An 11,764-nucleotide genomic window follows, 5' to 3' on the forward strand; every position below is an offset into this window, starting at 1 on the left:
TCTTTTTCATAACTTCTTTAACACACTACTTCTCTGCTGCGAAGTGTGGGTATTTTGCTAGTCTGACCTAAAGGAAGCATGTAAATCGAAAACAGCAGCAAACGCAGGATAGAGCCTTGTGAAACACCATATGGAATATCATGTGTTTTTGAAATATAATTACCACAACTAACAAAACATTTTCTACCAGATAGAACTCAAACCAATTTAAGACACTGCCAGAGAGGCCCACCCATTGACTGAGGTGATTTCTAAGAATATTGTGGTCCATGGTATCAAATGCAGATCTAAGAGGATGAGAACAGATAAATGGCCTCTGTCTGAATTTACCCATAAGTTTACTACTTTAATGAGTCCAGTTTCTGTACTGTGATTTGTTCTAAAACCAGACTGAAACTTATCAAAAATAGCATGTTTATTGAGGTGGTCATTTAGCTGCATAATGTCTGCCTTCTCTAGGATTTTACTTAAGAAAGGCAGGTTAGAAATGGGTCTAAAATTTTCAAAAGCAGAGGAGTTGAGATTATTTTTCTTTTTAACTACAGCAGTCTTAAGACAATCTGGGGAAACCCCCATATCTAATGATGAATTTAATATGTCAAGAATACTATCAATTAGCATGCCAGATGGTCTCAGTTGAGAAATTATTTTATATAAATCAGGTAAGTCTATCCTGGTGAAAGAATTTAATTTGTTTAAAATGGAGTACCGGGGTTTAAGAGGATTAGTATTGGGAAGTACTATATTATTTCTAATATCATTAATTTTGTGATTAAAAAATACAGCAAAAGCCTCACAAGTTTCGCTGGAATTTTTTGGAGGCATTCTATTGAGTGACCTGGGTTTAGCAGACGATCAGTTGTAGAAAATAAGACTCTGGGATTACTAACATTGTTATTTATAATTCTAGAGAAATAACACTCCATAAGATGGAATATATTGTTGTATTCTGTGTGGCACACCCTTTGGCACTGAATCCGGGGGAGCAGACATGGGCTGCACACTACATCCCCAGGAACGCTTGGTGGCAGCCCCGTTGGGTTACACTGGGACCACAATCATGGAACACTGGAGCTCAGTCCTGTTGGGCTCTGTGGCCACCGCCAGTGGGAGCTGCACGGCTTCCTGAGCCCATGTGGGCTGTGATGCAGCCACACCCGGAAGTGCAGCTTGAAGCAGGTCAAAAAGCACCTGGAGCACTTATGTGTGGGCTATAAGAGGAGCCTGCCGCCACTACTTTAGGCGCCAGAGTCGGGAGGAGAATGACAAAGCTGCCTAGGAGTAGTGGAGGAAGAAAAGTGTTTTGGTGTTTTCTTTTTGTGTGTTTTTGGGGACTATGTAGGGCCTGTGGGACACGGGGAAGACGTGCCCCACGGCTGAAGAAAATAAATCTTTTTGTTTATTTTCATGTGCTTCTGTTGTGAGTCTGTGTCGGTTTGGCGCCTACATAGCGCCTTCGCCACATCTGTTATTTTAGCCTACAATAACTTATAGTGGATAATCAGTTTAGTTTTTCTCCATTTACACTCTTTGGCATGTTCTATTTAGATTAGACACTCTTTGAGTCTTCCATGGTATAATAGTGCTAGAAGGTTTTTAACTGTCATTTCAGATATGACTATGTCAGCAGCAGCTCTAACTTAGTATTAAAAGTTTCCACCATAAAATTCACATTATGCCCACTAGTGTAGTAAGCACTACAAACAGACTGGTTGCTTAGAATGTTTGTAAACTTTGAAGCTACTGATGTATCAAAGAAGCAATATGCCTCTCGTGAAATTTTTTCTATCATTATTTCTATATTAAACAGTAAGATAAAATGGTCTGATAAACCAATATCAATGATCTGCTTCACATCAACTTTTAGTCCTTTAGTAATTACTAGGTCCAATGTATGCCCTGCTTTATATGTTGGCTGATTAATATGTTGACTCAAATTAAAAGAGTCCAGGAGGTTCATGAATACTTTTACTTTTGGGTTACACTAATTATCAATAGGAAATTTAAAGTACCAGCTATTCGGAATGCGTCATAGTTCGTAAGTACAATTGACACCAAGTGTGAGAATTCCTCAAAGAATGATGCATTGTATTTAGGGGGTCTATACACGGACAATGCTAGAGACTGAGAAACTCCATGAATAACAATGGCAAGATACTCAAAGGACTTGAATTTACCAAAGTCAACATGCTTACACTTTAACCGGCTCGAGTAAATGTTTGCTAAACCGCCGCCTTTCTTACCTTGGCGATCCACACGAGTAAATCTGTAATTTGGAGGTGCAGATTCGATTAAAACAGCTGCAACATCAGAGCTAAGCCACGTTTCACTTAGTGTAATAAAATCGATTTTCCTATCACTAATAAGATTGTTGATGAAAAACGTCTTGTTTGTTAATGCTCTAACATTTAATATGTCTTGGAAGAGCAGGACTGAATTGTAGGAGTGTTATGGGTATTCGAGATAGTTATTTGTAATACTGCCACTCTGTGCGTATTTTTTATTTAATCTTTAGTCTACTTTTACAGCTTTAATACATTGTTCATCTAGAGGTGTAATTGTAATTAAATTATTCATATTTATGCTGCACTGTTTAGATTTTTTACATGCATTGAGGTTAGTTATTAGAGTATTAATGCAGTGCACTTTTGAAGTGTCCTAGCAAAGCATTACAGAAAGGGTTAGAAGTAATTATACAGAGTCAAGAGAGATGTTTTTGGAGAGGACATGGGTGCCGAATCTGTTAGGACCCCTAAGTGCCCTGAAAAAGAAAAAAAACTTTACCTAAATGAACAAGAAAAGAGAAGCAGAACAGAACAAGTAGACATTAAAACAGAAACAGACACAGAAATTTCTTTGAAAACTAAAAATAATATATTAATCAAATTGTTTCAGATGCAGAATGCGAAAATTGATAATATGATTATAAGGGAAATTTCCATTGTTTTATGTTTATACAGTAAGTGTTTGAAGCAAATGCTTTGAAAGATAAAGATGATGAGATCACATGAGCAGTTGTTTTTCTTAAATTATCTAACTCTTTCATTATCTGTATTAGACATACAAGGTAGCTACTATCCATACAAAGTAAAGGGTATGAAATGGACTAAACAAAACCGTTAATCTTGACAGCTCAATCAATCAATCAATCAATCCACATTTATTTATATAGCACATATTCATACAAAAAAATGTAGCTCAAAGTGCTTTACAAAATGAATAGAAAAATAGAAGACACAATAAAAAATAAACATAAGTCAACATTAATTAACATAGAATAAGTAAGGTCTGATGGCCAGGGTGGACAGAAAAAAAAAAAAAAACTCCAAAAGCTGGAGAAAAAAAAAATAAATAAATAAATGGAAGCTGTGGAAGGATGTGTTTTTTGCTATATTATGCAAACTATCTCAGCCTTTATAAGCCCATTTTTATATTTTGCCATTGTGAACTCAAACATGAATAATAAGTCTTTTCTTGGAAAACATGTGATTTCTAATAGTTAAGTGTCTGTGTCATTAAAAGATAGACCAAAGTGAAAACATTAAAAATATTTATATAGAGTATTGCATGAAAATAAACTGTATATTGTATAATCATAAATTCTTGCATTAGTCTAAATGAGTTTCTAATCAGAGGACTGTCAATTATGTGCAATATGGGTATTGGGTCTTATTAAATACTAGCAAAATACCTGCACTTCGCAGCGGAGAAGTAGTTTGTTAAAAAAGTAATGAAAAAGAAAAGGAAACATTTTAATAATAATGTAACATGATTGACAATGTAATTGTGTTGTCATTGTCATGAGTGTTGCTGGCATATATATATAAATTAGGGGTGTGATGAGACGCTTTTCCCACGAGACAAGACGAGACACGAGACTGGGTTCATGAGAACGAGACGAGACTTTTAGACATTTTTTTAAAGAAATCTTCAATGTTTAAATATATAGCAAAAACAGCCTTTTATTTAACTGAAAAACACAAAATACAAAAAATGCATGTCCATTTTGAAATCAACTTTATGAAATAAAACTTCTATTTTGATGAATGATATGCAGTAATAACATGTAAACACTGCAAAATATTTTGCCACAAACTGACAGACAATTAATTGCACAATAAAATTAAATAGTATAAATAAAAATAAATAATAAACAACACAAATATCCCTTTACGTGCAATTAACCATAATTAGTGTAACTATCAAAGTAGTGCTGTCTTAAAACTCAGAGTGCAAAACAATGAACAAAATTTTCTTAAGCATGGAAAAAGAGCTAAGACCTAGGTAATGAGGTAATGACCTATACAGAACAGCCTAAGATATGGTCATGTTCTTTTTTAAGAATATAAGCATGTCTACATTTTCTGGCAGCAATTGTGACCTCTGGGCAGTGACTATGTCTCCTGCAGTTGAAAAGACACGCTCACTTGGAACAGAGGTCGCAGGAATGGAAAGATATTCTTTGACAAGTGGAGACAGCAAAGGATATTTGGAGCTGTTTTCTCTCCACCATGTCAGAGGGCAGTAACTAAGTGGGATAGATGCCTCTCTTCTGTAAAGTTCAGTTTCCCTCTCAATTCCTTTGCTGGGCTGTTCTGTCTTCGAGAAAGAGTCCCCTAGCAGATCCTCAAGTGCTGTCTTCTTGGAAGTAGGTTCCTCTTCTGACTCAGCTCTGCCTTCAGCTTCAAGAGCCCCCTCGCCCCCATGTGTGGAAAAATGAACTGATGCCTCTTCCTTGCGCTCCATACTCTTTTCATCTGTGGGCTTTAAGCAGCAGAAACACTGGCTTTAACATTAGCAAGCAGCAAAGCAGTCTCCCTCTCTCTTTTAACACAAATACACTCACTCTGATGCTCTCATGTTTACAACACACACACACAAATACAGCATGAACCTATTAAATCCATTAAAATTTGGTACTGGAAACATAAATCTTCTAGGGAAAAAAAAATCAAGTCAATGATACCTGGTTTTGCTGTAACTGTTCCACCCTTTTCTGTATCCTCTGAAAGGCTGCCTCACGCTGGTTTCAGTCTAGCTGCGGTAGAGACTGGAATCTTGGGTCCAGTGCAGTGCTCTCCAGCAGGTAGTTGTATACATCCCCACTGTATCTGCTTGAAATATTGCTGAGAATTGCTCTTTTTGTGTCGGCCACAGTGGGGGAATCACTGTCATTTGGTGACATGTTTTGTTCTATCATGTTCTTCAGTGGCACGATGAGAGACACTGTGGGCCTCTTGTCTTCACACAAGACAGTGGTAGCTGTCTTTAAAGGATTCAGCAGCTTCACAAGAAATTCGGCATTGACAATGTCGCAGGTATCCAGTGTGTCAATGTTTCAGGCATTTTGTCTTATTTCTGGGCTGGTGAGCGCTGGTGCTATAGCAGCCTGCTGCTCCAGGTAACGAACCAGCATATCCAATGATTAATTCCATCAGGTGGTGACGTCCATTATTAATTTGTGCGTTGGCAGTTGTAGCAGCTTCTGCTTAGATGTTAGTACCACGGCAGCTGTCGAACTCCGGTGAAAAAAAGCACTTACACGTCTCACCCGCCCGAGCAAACGAGCAACACGCGCAACACTGAGGCCAGCCTGTGTAGCGAGATTTATTGTGTGCGCGAAACATTTGATGTGTGGCTCAAATCCTGCCTCGCACACAGCCACATCCATATTACGCACATTGTCTGTTACAATAGCGATGCAATGGTTTGGCTTTTTAAGACCCCACTGTGTGACAGCTTCTTGTAAAACTTCAGCGACGTTTGCCCCTGTGTGTGATTTAAAAAGTGGGTGCGTCTGCAGTACAAAATGTACCATTTCCCAATTACTGTTGATAATGTGGGCTGTAATTGTGATATAGCTCTGTGTACACCTAGAAGTCCAACTGTCAGTAGTTATGGCGATGGTTTCTGCCTCTTTCAGAGCCTATACAATGTTTACCTTGCACTCCTTGTACAGGGTCGGGACCACCATGCAAGTAAAATGTGCGCGTGACGGGATGGCATACTTTGGTTCCAGTGTGTGGATGAGTTGCCGAAATCCCAGATTTTCCACCACAGAAAATGGTATTAATTTCTTACAGTGTTTGCAAATTGTATTTGTCTTGTCTTTCATTTTTTCGCCATTTCTTATTTCCACAAGGAATCCAAAATATTGCCACACCAACGATTTAAATGTCGCAGGCGCATCTTCTATCCTTACTTCTTCCTCACACTCCATCATGCCAATAATGCAAGGATATCGTAATGTTCTCGCGAGACTAGACGCATCTCGCCAGACAAATCTGATCTCGCGTCACACTCCTAATATATATACAGTATATATATATATACACACACACACATATTAACATATGTATATACATATCCATACATATATACTGTACAAGTACACATATACACACATACATACACACACATATATACACACACAAATACATATATATATATATAATACATACACACACACACATATAAACATATATATACATATACATACATATCTACATATATACATATACACACACACACACACACACACACACACACACACACACATATATATATATATATATATATATATATATATATATACACATACATACACTCTTTGGGGTGCGAACAACTGTTGCTGGGGGTGGCAGAATCCATGAAGGAAGAAAAATGAAAAACATTATTTGTACAAAATCTTAATCTATTTATCCATTCCTAAATAATTAAATGGGCAGGCTATTTCGTATCAGTGCAATACGCTGTTTGTTAAAACGGGTGACTCCTGCTCTTACGCAAGTCTGCGTGGATATTATGAACTATCATATCTGTTCAAGTTCTATTTAAATTTTAAATAGAAGGAATTTTTATTTAGTCGACAGAAATATCTTTGGTAGGAATGGAAGTTAAATGTAGGCATCATTGCATAAATTTTTCTTCACCATACATATGTAAAGAGTAAATTCGCCTTACATTCCTACCAAAGATATTTGTGTCGACTAAATCAGGGGTGTCAAACTCAATTGCACAGGGGGCCAAAATCCAAAACACACTTTAGGTCACGGGCCGAACAGGATAAACATTTATTGAGCACACTTAAACTAAACTTTTAAAACTTTAAAACTTTTAAAACTTAACTTTTTTGAACATGAATAAAAACAGACAGGAATATTATTCCGGAATAAATCAACTCAAACCTTAAATAACTTATAATATTTTGCTCTCCATAAAAATATATCCTGTCTAAATTATACAAGTTAGAAATAAAGTAAACATTAAAAGAACAAACATTCAAATTTCTTTACTCTTATGTAATTTTATATAAAAAATAAACTTAAATTTTAAATATTCCTAAAGATTTTGCTCTCCATAAAAATATATCCTGTCAAAATTATACAAATTCAAATATAAACATGCTGCATAACAAAACCTGGAAATATAAATAAAATGTGTTGTTTTCAGCAATAACAAATCAAATCATTCAGTTGTCTTTGCTCATATGTCATTTTATCAGAGCTGGACGCCTGGCATCTTTTTTTGGCAACAAGTTTGTTTATGTTTGGTGTGAGGTTCTGTGTTGTGGAGATTCTCAGGATGGACTGCAGGTGCTCATCAGTGAGGCGACTCCTGTGTGCTGTTTTGTTAGTCTTCATCACTGAGAAGAGCTTCTCACAAAGATATGTGCTACCAAACATGCACAAGGTTTGAGCCACATGTAGATGGAGCTGGAGCATTTCTGCGGGAATGGAGTGAATAAATTGTGCAGGCCCTGCAGTATCGTAATTTGCCTTCAGTGTGCCATTACACTGCAGCTCAATCACCTCCATGTGAATCTGCACAGGTGCAGTGTCCACATCGACGGCAAATGGGTTGCGAAACAACTCAAAATTCTTTTTTTGTTCTTCAAAGTCACCAAAGCGCCATGTGAACTCAGTGCGCAGTGCGCTCAGTTTATCAGCAAAGTGCGTATTTGGGAACACCGTTGCCGACTTGGTTCAACATTACTTGGCAACAGGGAAAGTGGGGCAAGTTGCACTGGTGCATTTGTGTCTCCCACAAAAGCAGCTTCACTTGAAATCACTTTGTGATTTTGCATGGGTAAAAACGTCTGCTGAAGTGTCAGATTCTTCTTTAACTCTTCTGCTTTCTGTATCTTCTGCATTGCATTCAGGTCTTTCAGGTTATCCTGATGTTTTGTCTCATAGTGTCGTCTTAGATTAAATTCTGTAATTTTAGCCACATTAGCTCCACAAATGAGACACACAGGTTTACCGGCAATGTCGGTAAACATATACTCAGCCTCCCATCGGTTTTTAAAGGCTCTATTTTCAGAATCAACTTTTCTCTTTGGCATCGTGTGGGCTAGCTTCGCAATAACTTGCAGCATCATAAGCTAGACTTGATTAACGCGTAAGTGTTAGCAAGGCAGCTGAAGCGCTGCATTATGGGATCTGTAGTTTATTGTGTTACCAGCGCTTCATATCCCCGGGCCATTAATAACAATAATATATAAAATGATCTCGTAGGCCGGATATAATTACACGCCGGGCCAGATGTGGCCCGAGGGCCTTGAGTTTGACACATATGGACTAAATAGAACTTGAAAAGATATATTTTTTCGAATGTGATTTTGCAATTCAGATCGAGTTGACACGCACTACATCAAGCCCGCGTGCTATTGTGGTTTTGCCTGCGTGCCCCAATAAGTCACCCTCCCTTGCTCTTTTTTACCTTTCATCTAATGAATACACTGAGTATGGCTTTACCAAAACAATTATTGATGGTGAATCGATTATTCATAAAGCTTCAATTGGTGATCTGTTTTTCTGTGTTAACCTCATATTTTTTCATACTTCTTCTCAAACCAAGGGTGTGCGAGGGTAAAATGAATCGGGAAGCGCTGATCAATGTAATCGGTGTACCATGAAATCATGCATTGACAGAAGTTCCCCTTTCCTTGTACAGTAATCCCTCGCTATATCACCCTTCGACTTTCGCGGATTCACTCTATCGCAGATTTTAAATGTAAGCACATCTAAATATATATCACGGATTTTTCGCTGGTTCGCTGATTTCTGCGAACAATGGGTCTTTTAATTTATGCTACACGCTTCCACAGTTTGTTTGCCCTGTTGATTTCATACAAGGGACGCTATTGGTGGATGGCTTAGAAGCTACCCAATCAGAGCATGTATTACATATTAACTAAAACTCCTCAATGCTATAAGATATGCATCCCGCGCTTAGCTTGATTGTTTGCTTGTCTTTGCCTCTATCTCACCCTCTCTGACATTCTCTGCGCCTGACGGAGGGGCTGTGAGCAGAGGTGCTGTTTGCACAGAAGCTGTTTGCCTAGTGGATACAGACGCACCTCTAAGAAATGCCGCTTTATCGCTTTAAGCACACTTATTGATTTTTTGATGGTTTGCTTTAATCTCGCTCTCTCTCTCTCTCTGACGTTCTCTGCGCCTGACGGAGGAGATCTGAGCAGAGGGGCTGTTTGCTTAGAAGATACTGACGCTCCTCTAAAGAATGCCGCGGCAAACTTAAAAGCACAAGTATTGATTTTTTGATTGTTTGCTTTTCTTTGCGAGCGCTCTCTCTCTCTCCGAAATTCTCTGCTCCTGAAGAGAAGATCTATTTCCATTCTTTTAATTGTGAGAAAGAACTGTCATCTCTGTCTTGTCATGGAGCACAGTTTAAACTTTTGACTAAAGGGTGTTATATTTAATGTCTAGAGGGCTCTAATAATGTTAACAGTGTGGGAGAGTTTATAAGGGCTTAAAATATATAAAAATAACTACACAAACATATGGTTTCTACTTCGCGGATTTTCATCTATCGCGGGGGGTTCTGGAACGCAACCCCCGCGATCGAGGAGGGATTACTGTATTGCAAAGTGTGATTAAATGTGTGATATTTAACGCGTTATGGAGCATATGCATCGAAGCTTCTCAGCTGTGCTTGTGCTAAGAAAAGGAAATATTTTAAAAATAACGTAACACGATTGTCAATGTAACCTTTTGTAAGTAGTGCCTGGAGGATTCAGTGTGGAGAAACTGTAGAGACAGCATGTGTATTACTTTGTGGATTTTTCTGTGATTATTTGGTGGCAGCGTCACAAAGTCGCTTCCGTAACACTGCGTGTGTTAGCTGCGGAGCTCAGCTCAGAGCGAAATGAGGTGAATGGGAGGGGAATGACGTGACTCCGCCACCCGCCTTAACTGTCAATCCCCCACAAACACAGTCTCTCGGAATTTGCATAAGCACAGCCCTTCACGTGCAATTTTAATTTTGTTACAAAGTGATCAAAACTGTCGTTTATATCCTGCGTCCTCTCATTAAGCTTGTATCCCGCATTACCTGTGGGCATGACAAACGCCAGCGGCAGCCTGTCTATGAACTTAATTTAAACTTTAGGTTTACACCTTGCTTTGTTTCCGAAGTAGCAGCACTCATGGTTGTACTGTATATGTCACTCGCTTGCTTCTTATTGTTTCGCTGCCTTCTCAATTATATAATGCATGTTTTCTTCAGCGCTTTTTTGAGCTCTTCCTGGTTTTCTACGCACTGCGTTGACAGTCAGTTCAATTGATTACGTGGGAGGCGTGATGATGTCACATGAAACTCCGCCCCCACGGCTTTCGAGCTCAACTCCATTACAGTAAATGGAGAAAAATAGCTTCCAGTTATTACCATTACGCGTAGAATTTTCGAAATGAAACCTGCCCAACTTTTGTAAGGAAGCTGTAAGGAATGAGCCTTCCAAATTTCAGCCTTCTACCTACATGGGAACTTGGAGAATTAGTGATGAGTCAGTGAGTGAGTGAGTGAGTCAGTGAGTCAGTCAGTCAGTCAGTCAGTCAGTCAGTCAGTGACGGCTTTGCCTTTTATTAGTATAGATTAAATATACAACTTTTTTCCAGATAATTTGATTTTTGTACATTGGAATGGATTATTTAAAAAACAGCAAATCAAAAACATTAGAAAGATAATCTAATACACAGCATTTATTTAGAATGAAAAAGAAAGACCACAGATACACCTAAGGACACATATTCTTAATGATAACCATAAAGTATGTTATTTAAATACTGTCTTGTGGTCATGATATGGTAATGACATTTGCTTTGTGTGAAATATACATGTTTATGACTATTTACAGATTTTTCATTGGGCTAAAATTGTTACACAGCATGGCTTACCTTGAGGTTAGAAAGGTGTTGCCATGAAAACTCCTGTAGACAGAAATCGCAAGGCATCTGCATGGATGCATGAGACCACGGCAATTCAGTGGATGTGAACAGTGGAGCGCTATGCCAGTCAACTCACTCAGGTCATGAGGAGGCACGCTGGAGCGAGTTACCAGGCTGCGGAGCTGTAGTGTCCATGAAAATTCACACATGAATGAGCACGGGTATGGATTTGTAAGCTTCATTCTGGGTTACAGCGTGTAGAACAGAGTATGTATAAGTGTGCTTGGTAATTAGAGAAAGCCAGGTGAGGCATCCTTTTATATATATATATATATATATATATATATATATATATATATATATATATATATATATATTGTGAACCCAGCCCGGACACAGACATCTTGTCAAAACACCACCACACGTTTATTTACACTATATTTACAAATACTTGGTCACTAAGACCCCAGTTCAAAGGTCACTCAGACCCCACTCACGTGCACAAACACCACAAACACAGTCCTGGCCTCACAATGCCTTGTCTTCGGGCCGCCTCAACACCTCCTCTGTGCTTCGTC

The 11,764-nt window shown here is 38.4% G+C and overlaps 1 protein-coding gene across 1 annotated transcript; it reads right to left on the reverse strand.

The window, feature by feature from the left end:
* Positions 1–4,179: 4,179 nt before the first annotated feature.
* Positions 4,180–4,790, reverse strand: LOC120516341 (zinc finger BED domain-containing protein 4-like). The gene has a single exon (XM_039737945.1). The coding sequence runs from the start codon at positions 4,744–4,746 to the stop codon at positions 4,315–4,317; it is 432 nt and encodes a 143-aa protein (XP_039593879.1). The 5' UTR covers positions 4,747–4,790; the 3' UTR covers positions 4,180–4,314.
* Positions 4,791–11,764: the final 6,974 nt, after the last annotated feature.

Source organism: Polypterus senegalus, chromosome 16, assembly GCF_016835505.1.
Source record: "Polypterus senegalus isolate Bchr_013 chromosome 16, ASM1683550v1, whole genome shotgun sequence".
Lineage (NCBI taxonomy): Eukaryota > Metazoa > Chordata > Cladistia > Polypteriformes > Polypteridae > Polypterus > Polypterus senegalus.